This window comes from Mustelus asterias, chromosome 4 (assembly GCF_964213995.1).
Source record: "Mustelus asterias chromosome 4, sMusAst1.hap1.1, whole genome shotgun sequence".
Classification (NCBI taxonomy): domain Eukaryota; kingdom Metazoa; phylum Chordata; class Chondrichthyes; order Carcharhiniformes; family Triakidae; genus Mustelus; species Mustelus asterias.
Window position 1 is genome coordinate 67,986,023 of NC_135804.1, and position 21,349 is coordinate 68,007,371.

A 21,349-nucleotide genomic window follows, 5' to 3' on the forward strand; every position below is an offset into this window, starting at 1 on the left:
ATAGCTTCTGACTATCCACTCTGTCCACGTATCTCATAATCTTGTAGATGTCTATCAGGTCTCCCCTCAACCTCCGTCGTTCCAGTGAGAAAAAAACAAGTTTCTCCAACCTCTCCTCATAGCTAATGCCCTCCATACCAGGCAACATCCTAGTAAATCTTTTCTGTATCCATTGCAAAGCCTCCACGTCCTTCAGGTAGTGTGGCGACCAGAATTGAACACTATGTCCCAAGTGCGGCCTCACTAATGTTCTATAAAGCGTCAACATGACTTGCCAATTTTTAATCTCAATACCCCAGCTGATGAAGGCAAGCATGCCGTATGCCTTCCAGATCCCTTTGCCTATCAATACTCTTAAGGGTTCTGCCATTTACTGTATATTTCCTATCTGTATTCGACTTTCCAAAATGCATTACCTCACATTTGTCCAGATTAAACTCCATCTGCCATCTCTTCGCCCAAGTCGCCAACTGATCTATATCCTGCTGTATTCTCTGATGGTCCTCATCACTATCCGCAAATCCAGCAACCTTTGTGTCATCCGCAAATTTACTAATCAATCCAATTACATTTTCCTCCAAATCATTTATATATAGTACAAACAGCAAAGGTCCCAGCACTGATCCCTGAGGAACACCACTTGTCACAGCCCTCCATTCAGAAACGGACCCTTCCACTGCTACCCTCTGTCTTCTTTGACCGAGCCAGTTTTGTATCCACCTTGCCAGCTCACCTCTGATAGTGCAGCTATATCACTGCCATCCGCCTGGCATTGTGAACGATTGTCCTCCACACAACCGGGCCAATTACCATGCTACCCATCCTCTCTCGATCATCGTTAAAATGACAGAACGGGTCATTAACAACACTGTGAAACCATACTTCTTCAACAATAATGTACTCACGGACGCTCAGTTTTTGTTCCCCGGAGTCACTCATCTCCTGTTGTTATTACAGACTTGGTTCGAGCACGGACAAAAGTGCTGAAAGCCAGAGGTGAGCTGATTGCGACTGTCCTTGATATCACTGTGGCATTTGATTGAGTATCATAACCCTTGCAAAACTGGAGTCAATGGGAAACTGGGCCAAAAATCTCCACTGATTGGAGCCATACCTGGCACTAAGGAAGATGGTTGAGTGGTTGGTGGTCAATCATCTCAGCTCCAGGGCCTAATTGGAGGAGATCTTTGGAATAGTGACCTAGGCCCAACGATCTTCAATTGCTTCAACAACGATCTTCCTCCCATTATAAGGTCAGAGGTCATCTGCATATTCGCTGATGACTGCACAACGTTCAGTACTATCTGCGACTCTTGAGGTACTGAAGGAGTCCATGCCCAAACGGAGAAAATCTGGACTATATCCAGGCTTGGCCTTAAAGTGGCAAGTAACCTTTGCGCCACACAAATGCCAAGTAATGACCAGCTCCCAGAAGAGAGTGTCTAATCATCACATGTTTGAAATTCAATGACATTATCATCGTTAAATCCCCCAGAATGAACTTTCTGCGTGTCGTCATTGACCTGAAACTGAACTAGACTAACTATATAAATAATGTGGTTACGAAAACAAGTCAGAGGCTAGCAATCCTGCGACTGGTAAGTCAACACATGACTCCCCAATCCTGTCCACCATCGACGAGGCAGAAGCCAGGAATGTAGTGGAAAACCTTTTACGTGCCTGATTGAATGCAGCTGCAACAACACTGAAGGAGCTTGACAGCATTCATAGCAAAGCCGGCTGCTTGATTGCTGTGCTTCCCATAAAGAGCTAATCCCTCCACCACAGATGAACAGTGGCAGCAGTGTGTCATCTACAATACTCACTACAATAACTTGCCATGGTTCCTCAGTCAGCACAATCTAAACCAATAACCATGATCTTCTAGGTAGAATAGAGCAGCATATATCACCATTTGGAACTTGCCCTCCAAGCCATTCACCATCCGGATTTAGAAATGCATCGCCGTTCCTTCACTGCCGCTGGGGCTAAATCCTTCAACTACCTAACTAATTACACGGTGGGAGCACCATACTGTTGGGTCGGCAGCGTTTTGAGAAGACAGCTAACCACCAGCTTCTCACGACCATCTAGGGATGAGCAATAAAAAATGCTGGTCTCGCCAATGATGCCCACATCCCGTGAAATGAATAAATATGCATGCATTTTCTTTCCATTTCAAAAAGTCCTCTCACATCGAATGTTGCAAACTGTTTCTCCACTAGTGTCCAAACTCACTGCATTCACATTTTCCTTCTTTTTTCTAATTCCATATGCCAGATAAATTCTGCCTGCCAATTTATTTCAAACGCTTTCCAATTACGAAACCCCCGCGAGGACATTGGTCCCAGTCGTGCTGAGGTGCAACATACCCTTTATGAATAAACTCCATCAATCCTAGAACTGGTCCGAAATTCCCAAAAATGTGTACCTCATCCTTCTGCGACATACTTACAAACCTCACCGATCATTCGTATGATCACATGTCTGCAGTGCTTGGCAGACAGCACTAGGCCGAATGTAGAAACCACTAAATACGAGGTTCTACCAGTTAGCATCCGCCCAAGATCCTGAAAGTCTGCGCTAATAATTGTTGTCTAGTTTTACTCACAGTAACATGCCACAAATTTTAATCTCGCTCTCTTCCTCTGCAGTGTATGCTGCAGCTTTTCTGTGAGATTCTTTGTTCTAACACCGAGAGGCAACACATCTTGTGGGGCGCACAATGATAATTGACAGCATGCCTTTCTGCTCCGACACAGTGGAAACGTCTGCGAGAACAGTTAATTTCTACAGGGTGGATCGTGCTGTGTAGTCCCTCGCCAATTTGGTGTCAAGGTCTGAGCTGTAATGCTTCAAGATACCGTCACTCCAAATTCTAACATTCAATGTCTGCTTGAGAGTGACGCTAACCACGCAATCTCCTGTACTCTTTGCATTTTCTAGGGCCTTGAGATGGCGGCCCGACGAGTATCCTAACCCATTTACTGCCTTTGGCTGACAACATCCCAGGAGGTACAAATCAACGAAATTGCATCCTGCATGATAGTTCGCATTAATTCCATTTGGCCCTCAAAGTTGAAGACATCAGCTCCAGCTGGAAGGGAAGGAGACATGCCTTGCACTCATGTTAGAACAAGGCATCGAAACTGCACAGAAGATCCAAAATAGCGCAGAATCTGCAAGCAGCCGAAGCAGATGCGCAGGTATTACAAAACAATGTTTGCAACCTGTTCAAAACTACTAATATTATTGAAAACGTGTTCAACTACTCTATGCTTATAGGATATTGATCCACTCCGTACCAGCAACGCGATTTGAAAGTGCTAATCTCAGTTTTCATGAAAGAAAGAAACTTGCTGTTTCGAATGATATTCATCATCCAGAGAAGCAGAATAATGCACAAATTCAAACAGAGCAAAAAATCACAAGTGCGCAAGCCCACGCTGACTGAGGCATTGGCATGCACAAAGAGCCAGGAAACAGTTATTCTCCATGTTTTGCGCAATGCGTGGATCCGTTCTTTCTATTTGCAGTCCAAATCCCGCCCTGTGATTGAGCATTTGCTGAAACCAGTTTCTTTACCCGTCCCCCCCCCCCCACCCGCCCCGCCGCCCAACCCTCCCACACCCACGTGCTAATTGTAATGATGGGGAATATTAAAGGATTTCGATTGTCAACAACATAAAATCTAGTATATATAGATCGTTGTGATTGTTTACGTTATTTTTGCGGCAATTCCGGTTTCCCATAGTTATCCAAAGAACCCTGCGGGAATTTCCAGACATTTCTCACCAAGTTTCGTGATCCAGATGTTTTCGTATGCGATACTCCAGAAACAATGAAGGTGTCTGCAAATAATGTTTCTGTTACTTGACTTACAATTTCATTTCAAAATGTAAGGTTCGCACAGGGATCAGCACCGTTGTTTCACAGCGCCAGGGACCTGTGTTCAATTCCGACCTCGCGTGACAGTCTGTGTGAAGTTGATCTCGAAATAGGCCATGAAATCCAACAGATCAGGGCGGTGTGTTTAGGGACAATCTTAGTCAACAACCATCATGCCGCAATATGGTCTGAGAAAATGATTGAAAAGTACAGGGACGGGGTGGCGGGGGGCGGGGGGACGGGGGGCGGGGGGGGGGGGGGGGGGGACGTTGGAGAGAAAACACAAAGCTCCAAAATTTGCGGCAAAAGCGGGGAGGGGGACGGAAGGAAGAATGGTGCAATGGAGATGAAAATAAACTCGTGAAGTGACTCGAAGAAATGACTTACAGGCAGCGTAAAAGAAGAACAGGTGGAAATAATAGAAGTGGTTATCAACAAAACGCGGGGTAATATTTGATAATTGACGCATGAATAAGAAACAATAACGAATACTAACCATGTAGAATCGTCGAAGAAAGTGGCACAACTGAGATGAAAGCGAACTACACACCTCAATATTTAGAGGGCGAGAGATGATGCAGCATTGGCAGGCAGGTGGCAGATCACGTTCAATGCAGTGACGTGTGAGATAATGTATGTTTGTAGGAAGAACATAGAGCAACAAAATGAAATAAGGCGTGAATATATTAACGGGATGTAGTGCCAGAGAGACCGAGCTGAATATCGGCATAGTTCACTAGAGATGGCCGTACAGGTGGAGAGAGCAATTAAAAAGCATGGTATTCTTGGAATGGGGGACGAAAGTAAGGACGTTATGCTGAATTTACACAAGACAGCAGTTATACCTCAGCTACAGTATTGCACACAATTGTGTATGGCGAACTACAGGAGCGACTGTAGAAGAGGATTGCAAAAGTGGTTCGAGGAATGCGAATTGTCAGTTGAAAGGATAGATTGAAGTGGTTAAGAGTTTTCTCCTTGAAGATCAAAACGCAAGGAGAAGTTTTTAAATTAACTTACACGATATGGGCGCCGCTGCCTCGTCCGGCATTTGTTGTTCCTTCCTATTTGCGATAGAGAAGGTGGTGAGCTGCATTCTTGAACAGCTGAAATACATGTGATGAAGGTACACCCACAATGTTGATGTGGAGGAAGTTCCAGGATTTTGAACCAGAGTCACTGAAGGAGCTGAAATATATTTCCAAGTCAGGGTGGTGACTGACTTAGCGTGGGACATCCAGGTGGTGGCGTCTGCTTCCATCGTGCGTCTCCAAGGTCGGGAGCGGCTTCTCATTGGGTTACGAGGTGCTGCCGAAGGAATATTGGTTTGTTCCTGCAGTCCACCTTGTAGGTGGTGCATATGACGGTCATTGTTGATAGCGGAATTGAATTTTGAAGTTACTAGTGGATACGGTGCCAATCAATTTTGGGGTCTGGAAGCTGTTGAACATGTTGAGTGTTGGGTAAGCAGTCATGAGCACAAGTGGCGAATATAGCACCACACTTCGCACCGATTGCTTACAACTGAGTTACCATCTAAGTGTCAATCACATTTCTGTGGTGCCACATGTAAAGTTGGAAGTTTTTTTCTCCCTCAAGGACATTAATGAACCAGTTGGGCTTTTACGGCAATGTGCAATGGTTTGATCCCGTGGTGGGATTCGAACCTGGGACCCTAAGACATTACGGTGGATCGCTGGAGGTTACTGATGCAGCAACGAGACCACTACGGCACTAACCTCTCGACATACAAATGATCCAAATTATTAGAAGGCGGCGGTGCGGTGCGGGGTGGGGTGGGGTGGGGGGCTGATTGAGGGGGTGGGGGGATTTAGGTCTCATTGGCTGGACCGAGTATGTAGAAAAACTATTACCATGCTTAAAAAGATCAGAACGACGAGGGAGCACAGGCCTACAGTGTGATGCAAAATAAGTAAAGGTGATGTGAAAGAATGATTTTTTTGTTACACAACGACCGGTTCGGATCTGGCATGCATTAGTTGAAAATGTGTTTGATGTCGTTTCAAACAAGGCATTTAAAAGGGCATTTTATTGTTATTTTAATAGAATCAATGTGTAGGTGTCCCGCGAACAGACAAGGTCAAAATGCTTATTTGGAGGAGCGATGCATACTTCATAGGCCAATTGGCCTCCTGCTCAGTAAGAATGCTAAACATACGGGATACAGAATGGTGTGGAAAAAAGTAAATTACAATACAAATGTAATGTTTAATGTTAATAATGAACAAAAATAAATAAAAAAATTAACTGCAAGTTATTAACACTCCCATAAAGGAACCTCGCTGGAAAATATGCAGTCACTTCACAGTCAATTTCCGAAATGGTAAATTATTATTTTGTTTCGGTTATTGCCATGGAAACTGCCATGTTAAAGTTGTCATTTTATTAGGAGATCTCGCATGAAGCAGCTTTCTTAGAAGCAGCAGAGAAAATCGGTAAGTTCATAAGATCTAGATAGTATAACGTTCTCTTGCGGATTAGTTATATCCAAGCTTATTAAACTAAGTAAAAGATGAGATAACTTAGTCATTGTTAAACATGGGGTGGTGGGCGGGTGGGGGGCGGGGGGGTGGTGGTGGCGTGGGGGGTGGTCGGGGGGGGGGGGTGGGGGATGGGGTGTGGGGAAGCGGAAGAACGAATTGGATGCGGGCAGGAAGTCTGTTCAAACCGGTGATAAAGCAAACATGGAGAACTCTTACGGCAATTAGACAAATTATTGTAATATCAGTTGCCAAATAGAAAGTGGGACCATTAATCAAAAACACTTCGGGAATAATGTCCTATTTGAAAACATGAAAAAATATAACACCGCTTTCTTTAATGTAAGCTCGAGGTTATCCAACATGATTGAACACTTTGAAACAGAGTCGATAAGGCCCCTCCAAAACGCTTTCAATTAACTGTTATTTGCAGACAAATGACTAAGTTCAGAAGATGTATCGCCAGGGAAAGCAGAAGGAGCAACAAATTAGCTACGAAATACAATATGATGAAGCACGCCTGAAAAAATAGATACTCAGTCATTTTCCACGGAGATCCTTGCCAAAACAACTGTTGCTTAATATTCGAATAAATGGTGGAACACCAGCATGAAAAATGCAACTTCGAACTTATGGAGGAGAACAATTTGTGTGTGTGAAGTGTAGTTTTGGGATTAGTAAATGCAGAACAGCATGGCGGAAACATGGAATGTTGCGTGAATAACCACTTACAAACGGCATATTATTGGTAAACCAACATAAATATAGGCCGGTAACACGTTTTAGGCCTGTAAAAAGCTTTACAGTGATGAGTCAGAAGGCTGCGCATTGATTAAAATGTTGTATCTGTCGACGAAAAAAGGTAAAAAGTGTGCAGTTACATAGAACGTTGAAAGTAAGGACGTAGGTTTCTAAGATTATTTAGACATGATTTCAGATCTACGGAGATATAATGGAATCATCTGCATAAATTATAAATCATTGAGTACAGCGTGAACGGTTTTGACCACGACTAAAAAAAAATTAGAACGACTGGCAAGGTTTTTTGTTAATTAGCATGGAGCCAGAATTAAGATGTCATGCTTTCATGAAATACGGAAAAGCTTGGATCTCTGAGCAGTGGCCTGATAGATGTTCTCAAGTATTTGACAGAGTGGACTCGAACCAAAACTCATCAACAGACATGCAAGAATAAATGCATTTCGCAGAAAATGGGCTGCATAAATTAAAACGAACTTTTGGAGAAGTAAAAAAAAGATAATGTGATTAAAATCAGCACTAGGGATATTTATGGTGTTCACTCATTCAATTGGAAGTTAGACGATTTGGTAAGGGCGAAATGACAAGAAAAAGAACGGATATCACAGAGGACTGACGAAGTGTCGTTGGAGATTGTGGAATATAATTACCAATATGACTTACTGGTCCGAAGGACTCTTTCAGTGTTGTAAATATTTAGAAGGACCAGTATTGTAACTTACTTTATTTGAAGGCAGTAATGTGAAATGTACATATTCTGCATTCAAGCAAAAATACATGATAACGGAAAACGAGTACTCTGAGTATTATCGGACACTATCATATATATGAACGAGAACTATACTATTTTCATCCCAGTAACGCTAGAGTCATTCCACACGGCGAAAGTACGTTATCCGCTTAAGGATCTACCAGCAAAGTTCAGTGCTCTGATCCGAAATCATTTGTATATTAAGTCCCTGCCGAAGAATGCCAAATTTCTTTCATTCGGCTCTAATTTGACTGCCGCATATTCCGTACAATTTTCCTTCTGCTTCTGCATTCCTCTCTTAGCCGTACCAATCGTATTTAGGGCTGCATACGCCAAATTGCCATTGTCGCTTCTCTCCCGGATCTGTAGACATAGAAATATCAAACATTTAATGACACCTTTTCAGATAGATAGTTAAAAAATACTTGGACGCGCAGCCCGATGTTCTACTACAAAATCTGACTTTGGATACCTGAGTGATAACGACATTGAAGTAGAATTATTTTACATGTTGACACCGCCCTACACAATACGCTATAACCAGGGACCTATGAATGATTATTTTCACATTTTGTACGTAAATAAATGTATGTCAAATTGTTGTGCGTCAAGAAAGATATTGTCGTTTGGTTTCCCGCCTTCAATTTCAAGCGTATACTCGATGAACATAAACAAGTTGAGCACAGAAAGATCAGATAGCCATGTGTCTATTGGTGTATTTAAAGATGCATAATCTGAATTATTCATTCAACCTTGATGCATAGTTTTCATCTTCATTCTCGATTTCAATTAGGTACTATTCGTATTAGGAGGCAATCCCCATATGTTTAAATCGTGTTGTTGTATTATTTCGTGCATGCCTGATACACCTCATCCTTATGAAAACGACATCTTTTACAATTTTTATCGTCTCGAAATTATTTAAAAGCATGATTCGGCTGTCTTACCACTTAGAATACTGACGCTCTTCACTCATATTTTAAAATATTTCGTAGACATTGTTCTGATCTCCAGGTTCCTGCAAAAATATGCACCGTTTCTATGCTCCAATTGGATCACGCGCATTCAATTTGCATGGCCATTCCAACATGCAGAAATAGTATGGAAACGTATTTAAATTGAGTGACCACACGATGAGGCTGGACTTTTATTTTTCCTAATAGCTTGGTACAGTGCAGCATTCAGGTATCCTTATTCTCACATTCAACTTTTACTTAAATGATTGCACGATACTGCCACTCCATCCCGAAAGACATTCCAACAGCTTCTCCCAAATTTATTTTGTGGTTGTGAGTTTTTGCGCCTTTTCTTTCGTCCTAACTTCATTGACATGAGCTTAGTTGAATTTCAACTAATGTGCCAGGAATGCGGTATTCCCATGTTTGTTTTTTTTAAAATAAGCATTACTCTTTTAGAACCTGTAGAACGAAAGAAAAACTGTTGCAGAAAAGAAACGACATTCAGTCCATCATTACTGCACCGCGAAAAAAAGAGCAGGAAAGTGCTTATTTTAAGTCAGCTGCCCAGCACGATTCCGTTGCCTTACAGCACGGCAGATTCAGATCCTTGTACCTTTTAAAGCATTGTCCATTTCAGCCTGAAAAGTCAACTCGCACAGTGAATTCCAAGGTGCCAGCACCAGCTTGCTGAAAAACAGTTTCCTTCATGCCCCCTGCAATTCTATAGTCATCACCTGAAATCGTTCCTGAGTAAATTATATATCAGCTAAGTCTTTCCTGTCTATGATATTCTGCCCTCTCGTAATTTTATACGACTGAATTAAGTCACCGCTTGCTCTCCTTGGTTCCAAGGAAAACAGATCCAATCTACATTTTTTTCTCATTGCTTCAATGTTTATTTCCTGCAACATTCATTTAAATATCCTTTCCATGCTATCTGGAGCCATCGTCCTCTTGGTGTATTTTGGAGACTAGAACTCTACCCAAAATTCCATCTGCGACGAAACCACTGTTTGGAACTGTTCCAACATTTATCGACCATAGCTCATTGAAAAAATGAAAATATTCATTGGTTTCTTTGCCAATTCATCCACATGACCTGCCACTTTTAGGGACCTATGAGCATACACCCCAAGATCTCCCACGTCCGCTACCCCTCTCAATATCCTCCCGCTTATTGAGTATCCCAATGCTTTATTTGCCCTCCACTCTTACACTGGTTGAATTCTATTCACCTATTTTCTGCCCACTCCACCTAACAATGGCTCCGTGCTTCATGAAGAACTACACGGTCAATGTTCGTGTAATCTTCGGAATGTTCAATCCTGTCTCCGCGTCAACACTCATGTAACAACCATCCAGGACCCAATATTGCGCCTTCTGGAATGCCACTGGAAGTTACGCTCCAGACGCAGGCATATTGTTTCATCATTACAATTTTTCATTCTTGTTGAACGAATTTTTCAATCAAATGGTCACTTTTCTCCTCATGCAAGAGGGTTACTTTTCTTATTGGTCTGAAATGTAGCACCTTATCAAATGACTGCACAAATATACACTGCCTCAGAAACAACCCTTGTTCCTAGCTCAATCAATGGATTAATTTGATAAGATATAAAAGCTGTTGCCTGTCCCTTATCGATAGTTGCCTTTATAAATGATATGTCATCCTGTTTCTCATAAACTAAGTGTAATAATTTGGCAAACGCCAAATTCAGATTGGTCTATAATTATTTGAGCAGTCCCTCAAACCTTTCCAAAATAATGGTGCAATATTCACCGACCTCCAATCATATAGTAACTCGCTTTGATGAAAATTCAACATGATCCGGCAATCCGCTTTTCCAACCCTAGGTGTTTTAACAGCTTGGGTACAATTCATCCCACCATGGTGATTTTACCATCTTCAAGTACGTCAGTCCCTCCAAAACTTGCGCTCTCATGATGCCTGTCATCTCTTCCCTTACGAACCACAAAGAGGAACTACTCATTGACAACATTGCCCATATCTTTGCATCAACACATGTTAGCTGGTACATATTTGATAAGTGCCATCTTTGCCTCAGTAATTCTCTTGCACTCCATGTAATGGCAAAACCTCTATGTATTGTCCTGCCTTGCACGTGTCAATTTTTTTTACATTTCTTTGTTTTTCTAATTTCATCTTTTGCAACATCCGTACTATTATTCTGCTGCTTTCTGCAGTAATCCAATTTTGTGACTGACTTTTGTTTTAATTTCCTGCTTTTGCCAGAGATTTTGCAGTGATACCATATTTGCTGCGGGGTCCTATCTATATTTTGCTCATAGAATCTAGCTTTTGAAGGTCGCCCACTAAGTTGAAGCTATTTCCCCTTCGAGATGTTGTTTCGAAAGCTCACCTTTTAGCATAGAAAATGGTGTGCTCTGCAATTTAGCACTTTTATGTCTGTTCCGATTTGTCCTTTTCTTTAATGGCAGTATGGCGCTTTCTTGGCGTTATGGTCACTCTCGAATATATATAAATATATATATGAATATCCAGGGCCATTTCCTTAAGCACTCTGGGATGGAGATTATTTAGCCCTGGAGCTTTATCCACGTTCAATCTCCTTAATGACCGCTCAACCATCTCTCTACTAATACTGATTACCTTCAGCTCCTCGCTCGAACTTGTTTTTCTCAAAACTTCCAGTACATTATTCATGTCTTCGTTTGTGAAGGCAGAAGCAACGTACGAATTTAGTTCCTCACTCATTTATTTGATCCGCATTATGATTTTTTTCTGTTTCTGACTGTACATTAGTTTTGTAAATTTTTTTCTCTTTACATATCCATCGGAACTATTACAGTCAGTTTTTATGTTGCCCGGTGTCTTTCTTTAATTCTCCATTTTCCCCTTCTAAGTCAATCCCTTGGTCCTATTTGCTGAATTTTAACCTGCTCCCAATACTCAGGTCTATAACTGTTTCTTGCCAGTTTGTATGTTTCTTCTTTGAATCTAATAAAACCGCTAATTTCTCTTGCAATCCATGGTTTGGCCACAGCTCCCTTACCACTCTTGCAGCAAACAGTAACAAACAACTTCTAGGAATCATAGAAACCCTACAGTATAGAAAGAGGCCATTCGGCCCATCGAGTCTGCACCGACCGCAATCCCACCCAGGCCCTACCCCCATATCCCGAAATATTTTACCCGCTAATCCCTCTAATCTACGCATCCCAGGACACTAAGGGGCAATTTTAGCATGGCCAATCAACCTCACCCGCACATCTTTGGACTGTGGGAGGAAACTGGAGCACCCGGACGAAACCCACGCAGACACGAGGAGAATGTGCAAACTCCTGGAGCTCAGCTCTTCGTTCCTCAATTGTCTGTCATTGCTTGCCCACTCTCCTTTCTTTCAGTCATGCTTCCTACCCTCTCATAGCCAATTCATATCTCATACCATCATAACTACCTTTATTGGGATTCAGAATCCAGGTCTCAGACTCAACTACATCATTATCCACCATGACAAAGAATTATATCGGTTTACTCATCCTTAAGGATTTTCTCTCACAATTTCTTATATTGTTCACCTCCATATGGTGCCCCCTCAAAGTTCTCTGCTCTAAGAAGAACAATCACGCCTATCCAGCCGACCAGCAAAAACAGTCGAGCCCACGCAATCTCCAAATGATTCTCCTCTGCACATTTTCCAGCAGAATTTGAACCATCCAAATGTTTGCCGACGTTGACGGCACACATTTCTCTTCTATGGCCTACTGAGTCTTTCATACAGCTCTCTCATATCCACCTCTTATATTCCATGCCTTGCCTGGAAAAGTCAAGCACCCCTTGTGCATTTTAACCACGTTATTTCCCTATGCTGCTGCGGTCAGGACCTATGCATATGTACCTCTGTATTTCCTAGCGTCCTGCTGTTCATTGTGTATTCTTTCCATTCCAGTCCTCCGAATTCCAGGGTTGAATTCCATTTGCGCATCTTCTGTTTATTTCACCAACCAATCTGTACCGCCCTTTAATGTGAGGCTTTCCATCTCGCCATGCGAAGCTGCCAGGCTGGCACTGCCCTAGTGGCAAGCTCACTTGCCCTCAGGCTCCCGGAGATGGGGCAGGGCTCAATGGCTGTTCTATCAGAACTATTAAAACTCCGTCCCTTATGTAACTGCTGTCAGGTTATTATTCAATATTGTTTTCAAACTCAAGTATTTCGTGCAGCTTTTCTACTTTGGCTCTGCTAAAAACTGAGGAAAATGGAAAATATAGAATGGTAAGAGAATATTCACTCTCTCCTCACCATTCTCCATTACTCAGCAAATTTATGGTAATTACTCCAGTTGCACGTCATGCAGCTGAACGTAGCCGTCATTATTTGTACTACTGAGATTCAAATGACTCCACGACTTGACAGTTACAGAACGATATTAGGCCAGTTCGATATTTATCAGATCTCACCTGCTCTCGAGAAGAGATCTTCAATTAGGTTGGTCATCGCTGCACTAGCCCAGAAGAAAACTTAACAAAAGTAAATTTATGTTGAAATGCAAAATTGCAAACAAGTCATACTACCCTTCAAATTTCAAATTTTACTCCCTCACTCGTCAATCTCCCAATAATTATACTCAATAACAGCTGCATCCCGTTTCCTTCGAGACTTCCTTTACAAGGCTGAAAATCACAATTGCACTCGCTATTCATCATAACATTGGTTTATAAAACACAAACGCGATTGTGGTAGTTTACTCTGATCAATGTTTAGATTACGCCCACCTTTCGTGGAATTGAGAATATTATGTTCCCGCAGTGGTCTATCTGACAGAATGCATAGTTTACGAATATCCTCCACAGATATGCTTCCACTTATTTGGTGCTTCGTTCAATGCTACATTGGGAGAAATGACGAGGATTTTCCGGCCGCAGTAGCCCTGAAGCCGGAATCCTGCCCGAGGTTAATCTATCCCTCGTCCTCTCAGGTTCGCCTCCCTGGCGAAAAGGGAAATTCGCCTCAATCAAAGGAGCCAGTTTCACGGCTCAAAAAGTGGTTATTATTATTCTTAAAGTATTTTTTCCGTTGAAACAGCATTATACCCATGTGCCATACGGCAAAGGCTGTGGATCGTGACATCGTGAGCGCAGTATTAGTAAAGGTCTGCGCTTGACGAGTTGCACCCCGAGACAGTGTTGCAGAACATCTACAACACTGCCACCAAAAGGGCGATGTGAAAAACTGCCATTCTTTATCTGACTATGCAGAGTTAGACAAATCCAACACAGCCAATTATCAGCCTATCTGTCTTCTCTCGATAATTAGATAAGCGATGGAAGCTGAGACCACCAGATCTACAATTTGACACTTAGAGAGCAATGCGATGTTGAACGACGATCAGGTTTGCTTCCACCAGGGCCGCTTCGTTCTGTTCAGATTTTTTTTTAAAACTTGTGTCGGAAACGAGATTTTGGGCTGGATTCAAGAGGTAAAGCGAATAAATCCCTTGATGTCAGCGAGCTAGCATTACAGCACAGCATCGTGGCACTTTCTAAAACTGCTATCAATGATAATTTTGTCAATCGCCGAACTTGTTTTTCTTATGCCGAACAAAACGATGATGCTTGCAGTCGTAGATGCCCAAAAATCTCACTCCCAGGCTCTTGCATCAGGAGTTTCACAGTTGTGTGTTCCAGGTCGAACAATATTTAGCTCTATCATATCTGTGTTACAAATGTTCGTCAACGATTACAAAATTTTCATCAACATTCGCCGTCACCAGATATTGAAGCAATCGATATACATATGCAAAAAAAGCCTGGACTACAATGATGTTCCAGCTGATAAGTGAAAAGTAACATTCACGCAATGCAAGTGACAGGCAATTATCTTATTCAACTGGAGAGAATCTAACTAGCTCCTTCATATCCAAATATGTAATTGTCGCTATTTCATCCACTATCAACATTCTCGATGTTACCATTGAAAAACATCGCAACTTGACGAGCAATGTAAATACAATAGCGAAAAGAGAGTGTCAATATTTGGTTTGCTGCGGTGAAGAACTCACCACTTGCCTTTCAAATTATGTCCACGATTTAACCGGACAGGAATTAGGTGTACAATGGAATAACCTTCACTTTCCTGGAGCGGTATAGCTTTAAAAGCCAAGGATCTCGATATGGTTCAAGCCGAAGCAAGCTACTCGATATGGCACGCGATCTACCACCTTCGGTATTCGCTCCATCCACCAAAGGCACACTGCGCCTGCAGCGTGTGTAGGATCTATAAGTCGGACTGAAGCAACTCACCATATTTTCTTCAATACCACCTTCCCAAATACACATATTCTACGACTGAGACGCAGAAGACATGCAATGCCATGCATTCCCATTCAAGCATCTAGCATCCTGACTCGGAACAAACTTGCCTTTCCTTCCCTGGCTCTGGGTCCAAAACATGCAACAACTTCTCTGAGAACACGAGTGAACTTGTTAAATATTCATCTCACGTTATTCGTAAAATTCAAATGCAAATTTGCCACAGATTCTTAGGCATTAACAGGAAAGTAAGCGGTGATTAGGACCAACAAATATCTGATTGCAACGATCCCATTTTTCAGTGACTTGCCCAAAACTCTGGAGGGTATGGCAGTGAAAGCTATTATCTACCTACTTCTTAAATATGACGGCATTTCTTCTTCAACCACCCATGCAGTGAGTTCCAAAGATGCACCACCCTGTGGTTGAACAAAATCTTCCTCATCGCTCCTGTCAGCATTCAGCGTCTTGACATAAAGCAATGGGGTTATCGACCCACTTTGAATGGCAAACCTGCCTTCATTTTAACCCTGTCAACGTCCCTTCTAATCTCAAACACCTCAATTTGCTCCCCTCTTAAACTTTGCTTCTCCAAGTAAAACAGCCCCAGTCCATCCAACCGTTCCTCAAGTCTCAGATCAGCCAGCACTTGAAGCATGTTGGTAGATCTCCTCTGCACGCTTTCGAATCCAATCAAATACGTCCGATAATGTGATGACGAGAACTGCACACATCATTCCAGTTGTGGCCTAACAACAGTTTCATGTAATTACTGCATGACTACCCTGCCGTTTGATTCCATACCTGTGCTACTAAACGCAAGTACCACATATGCATACTTAACCACCCTTTTTCCTTCTCCTGTCACCTTCAGGGATCTGTGCACATGTTTATGGGGTCGGGGGTCGGGGGGGGGGGGGGGTGATTAGGCTGATAGAAAACACGTAATCATGGTTTGAGAACACTAACACAAATCTGACTTAAGAATGAATGATCTTAGACAAGAGAAAGCGCTGACAAGAGGCTGTCACTTGAAGAGAGATCTAACTGAATAACAAGTATTTCCCATTTACAACATGCGTTTTGAATACATAAAGTGGATGTAGTTTGTTCTCAGAAAACATCTTGTGAAACTTCAGCGAACAGCAAGGTACAACAGGGCTTGATGGATGAGGCAGTAGACAGATCCTGCATTTACGAGGAAAATGGTGTTACTGCATGCGGCCACCTTATTCGCAGTTGTCGGGAACAAAACGTCTACCAATACCAGTTTGATGAATAGAACTATACAGCTCCAAACACAGGTGCAAAGAAGACATAAGGATTTTCTCAGGGTCGGACGTGTGCCAAGTGTGTTTGAGTCTTTGGGAATCATTCTACCATTTCACTGTCCAGCATCTCGTGCTGCTGAGCAACCGAGGGAGGTAACCTCCAGAATTAAGGACCAACAAGATCCCAGGAGGTCAGGCTGTTAGTTGTTATTGGCTGGAGTCGGAGACAGGGATGGCTATTGACTGATTTGTTGGAATGTTTACTGGATTATGCTTACGGGAAAGGTGGGAAATCTGATTTTGAAAATGTATAATTGCCCTCACGGAGGCATTGCGCTTCAGAGTTATATTGGGCTGCCCGCATTCTCTACCTGGAGTGCTGGGCTTCTTTATATCATTCTCCATTCGATCGGTTGGTTGATAAAGTCACGTCTTAGAATCAGTACATTGAGTTCGTGAGTCTCTATGTTGGCTTAATTTGTAGCAATGCACAGCCTCTAAAGAAAACCTCATCAATTATTTGGCGCTGCCCACCGGCTGCCTTCATTGGCATAAGTTGGCAGGACTCGACTCCTAAGTGAGGGTGAGTATATTTTTATATTTGTTAGAGGAGTCCTTTTCAGGCCGTCAGGACCATAAGCTGACTCACGCGAATCGACGTGAGGGTGTGTGGACCACAGTGTTACTGCAGAGTAAACCGCGCTCAGAGGAGGGGGGGAGGGGTGTGGATGGACAAAAGCTACCGCTCTCCATAGCGGACTGAAAAGGCATGCGGTAGGGCAGACGTGAGGACTTGAGGGCATTCAATACGAAGGACCGCGGTGAAAAATACCTCGATCACTTAGCCAGCAGGGCCAGAGAGAGCTGCACCCAAGGCAGTGCCGGATTTAGACTTGGTGAGGTCCTAAGCTATATAAAGCTTGGAGGCCCCTTGTTAAAAAGTTACAGTTTAAAAACTGGAAACGTAATTATGTTGTTTCAACCGTGGATGTCGGCTCTGCAACGCTCACATTTGCATCACTTCCAGTGTTTTCCTCAGCTGAGATTCCAGCCTCTGTTGTCTCAGTAGCAGATGAACTAGGCTATGGTTGTTTTGGACTTTGAGGATCACCTTGGGTTTGCGGATCCTTATCTGTCTCTGGAGTAAATTAACTGTCAACTTTTGGTAAGCTTTTGAGTTGCTCTTCAAGCTGATGCTTTCTTTTTCTTTTCTGGTATCTGCTCTTAAATGTTCTCTTCATTGTAAACCTTCTGAAATTGTGTGAGGCCCCTATGGATTGTGAGGCCCCAAGCTGTAGCTTGTTTAGCTTATGCCTAAATCCGGCACTGAACCACTCGAAGAGAGAGAGAGAGAGAGTGCCGCACCAAGAAGTGACAGAGGTTATCGGCGCTAGAGGTCCTCACAGGACGACAGCTAAGGGGTGATTAGGAGACAAAAATAGTGAAAGCGCTCGAGAGAGAGCGTCAGAAGTCCCCGTGGAAGGGGGTGTTGTGGGGGAGGGCGGGGGGGGGGGGGGGGCGTGGGGGGCGAGGGTGGTGAGAGTACCAGGTGGGCTTACAGTGGGACTCAGGAAGTTTACAAAATACAGAGAGAGAACGGCAGACAGGCTGTGAGTATCCAAGACAGCCTGTGACACACAGAGAGGGCCGATCAGAAGGGTCGGAACGCCCTCGTGTGAATGCTTGTAAATTGCAGGTCAATTGTTAAACCGTTTCCAAATACCAGGAGTTAGTGTTTTTAGTGGAATTAATGCAGACACGTTAAAATCAAATAGGGTCTTGAAATTGCTTAATTTTGAGAACGGACGAAGACCAAGGGAATTCTGAAAAAAAAAGGATACGAATTCCACAGTGATTTGAACTCTGCAATTTTTGGAGAGGTGATGTGTGTGCTCTCGGTAGGTGGTGGGGCGTTGTGTTTCGGAAATTGTAAGGAGAGTTAAAGAGTGAAAGAAGATAGAATATAGAACATTACAGCACAGTACAGGCTCTTCGGCCCTCGATGCTGTGCCGAGCTTTGTCCGAAACCAAGATCAAGCTATCCCACTCCTTATCATTCCGGTGTGCTCCCTGTGCCTATCCAATAACCGCTTGAAATTTCCGAAAGTGTCCGACTCCACTATCACAGCAGGCAGTCCATTCCACAGCCCAAGCACTCTCTGAGGAAAGAACCTATCTCGGACATCCCTCCTATATCTCTCAACATGAACCCTATAGTTATGCCCCCTTGTAACAGCTCCATCCACCCGAGGAAATAGTCTCTGAAGGTCCACTCTATCTATCCCCCTCATCATCTTATAAACCTCTATGAAGTCGCCTCTCATCCTCTTCCGCTCTAACGAGAAAAGCCCTGGATCCCTCAACCTTTCCTCATAAGACCTACCCTCCAAACCAGGCAGCATCCTGGTAAATCTCCTCTGCATTCTCTCCAATGCTTCCACATCCTTCCTATGGTGAGGTGACCAGAACTGCACACAATATTCCAAATGTGATCTCACCAAGGTCCTGTACAGTTGCAACATAACCGCACGCTCATAAACTCAAACCCCCGTTAATAAACGCTAACACACTATAGGCCTGCTTCACGGCTCTATCCACTTGAGTGGCAACCTTCAGAGATCTGTGGATATGAACCCCAAGATCTCTCTGTTCCTCCACATTTCTCAGAACCCTGCCGTTGACCCTGTAATCCTCTTTCAAATTTGTCCTACCAAAATGAATCACCTCGCACTTATCAGGTTTAAACTCCATCTGCCATATTTCGGCCCAGCCCTGCATCCTATCAATGTCTCTTTGCAGCCTACAAAAGCCCTCCACCTCATCCACTACTCCACCAATCTTGGTGTCATCAGCAAATTTACTGACCCACCCTTCAGCCCCCTCCTCCAAGTCAATAAATATGATAGTCTTAATTTAGCAGTTATAGTTGGGAATTGGAATATTTAAAAGCGATTCTGATAATCTTGTTTTCGATTGATCTTAACAAAAACGAATAATGAGATAAAGCTTAGAATTAGTTTCTGAAAGTACGGAATTTTGACCTGATGATGTCCATTGAAGAAAATGTACTCTGCCCTTTTTTGAAATAAATAGAGATTTGACCCCATTCTGTCCCAGACAGAATGAATTTTTTTGTTTTAAGGTTTTGCAGCAGCTTTAAGGCATTCCAGAATTCATTTGTCTATGTTAAATACAGTAAATGTATTATCGTGAATCAAAATCTAGTATGGGGAGAGAATTTAGTGAAGAGTTACACATGGAAGTATGGGAGTGAGTGTTTAATGATTCACAGATTAGTATAATCAGAAATGAGGGAAATAACCCAGTGGAATAAACTAACGTTAAAGGAAAGGAATAGGTATGGGATGTGGGAAGTGATCAGGGTCATCAAAGAGACATTATAGAACAGGTAAATAGAGTAGGACGGAATTAAAGCTGGGATTCCTTTGATGGATACACAGAACAGCAATGGTCATAAGGAATATACATTTAACGAGATTCTAGAAAGTAAAACGCAGTTTAAGTGATTGTTGTGGATGAAGAAGCTTTTAAAAATCAAGAGATTAAATAGACACTTATGAACAGTTGAAAGCCCATAACTCTGTTTTTCTGCATTTGGGACAATTCTGACATTAAGAAAATGCGCTGAAAGCAAGCTACCTTAATAACATTATGCCATTTAAGATAAACCACGAGCAATAGAAATAAATTACTGTCTGGAATCAAATTGAAAACTTTGATTTCTGTTTCAAAAATGCCATTATGTCATAGAATTCTGTAAAATAGTGGAAATTCCAGAGGACCGGAAGAAGGTTATGCTTTATGTTCAAAGATGTCTCCCCGGAAAGGGGTAAGACAAATATTGGAGTTTTTAAATTACTACAGGAATTTTGTAGAACATTATGCTGTACCTGCCGAACCTTGACATTACCTGATTAAGGGAGGAAAACCTAGAGGTGAGAAAGTAATATGGGGAAATACAGAGAAGCAGGCTTTTTCAGTTTAAAACAGGCCGTGTAAAGGTCCCTGCCTTGGGACTGACAGCTGTCAAGAGAACGATGGAATGCAAGCTGTGACAGAAGCCCAATAACATGGAGACAGAATAAGACCAGTGAGGTGCTACTCCTATATTTCCAGGAGACAACAGCAGAGAGAATGCTGCAGGAGAGTTAACAGTGCAAGGGACAGAGCATGAATGTGTCGTGAAAGTGACAGAAACAGCAAGCGAAAGGTTAGCAGAGGAACCACTCGCAGGGGAAGGAGTGATTAATCTGTATGTAGATAGAGCCAGAAAGTATGTCAATGGTGAACGCCACATGGCATGGACGGTGGTGAATGGCGAAGGAACAGGAATTGCAGGAGAACAAATCCCAGGGAGTAATTCAGCACAAGTAGCACATTTGTTCGATTGAACAAATACTTAAAATGCAGACTCAGAGGGCAAACGATAAGGCTGATGAGAATATGAGAGAGCTGTTGGTACAGCCCAGACGGAATTCAAACAGCGGGTCTGGCAGCCGCACAAGCCAGGGAAGTCGCAGACATTGATGTGAAATAAATACAGGAACAAGCATCAGAGGAAGAGAAAGATAAATGGGAAAAACGTGGAGGAAAGAGTGGTCAATATGGTGCATGGAGAATCGAATATCGAAGAATAGTCCAAGAAGTAATACAACAGGTCATATTGGCGGCAAATCGTATTGGTTTCCTGTTGGATGAAGGGTTCTTATTACCTTAGAGAATCTTCCGTGCACATCTCATACTCTTAAACTCCCTTGCTTGCCAAGACATCTGCGTGCTACTACAGAGGGAGAACATTTTTGGCACAGTGTTTCCCCAATATGGAGTGGCTAGAACAATGCAAGAGATTATAATTGTGTGCTCCAGTTTGAACAAGTTGCCAAATGATACAGCAACTGCCCTTGTGA

General features: G+C 42.7%; 1 protein-coding gene across 1 annotated transcript in view; it reads right to left on the reverse strand.

Annotated features, from left to right (window-relative positions):
- Window positions 1-7,861: 7,861 nt before the first annotated feature.
- LOC144492309 (immunoglobulin lambda-1 light chain-like) overlaps window positions 7,862-21,349 on the reverse strand; it is a 35,722-nt gene continuing 22,234 nt past the window's right edge. Inside the window, exon 6 of the mRNA XM_078210300.1 lies at window positions 7,862-8,262. Within this exon, the coding sequence (XP_078066426.1) occupies window positions 8,089-8,262 (174 nt within the window). The 3' untranslated portion in view covers window positions 7,862-8,088. The remainder of the gene's footprint in view (window positions 8,263-21,349) is intronic.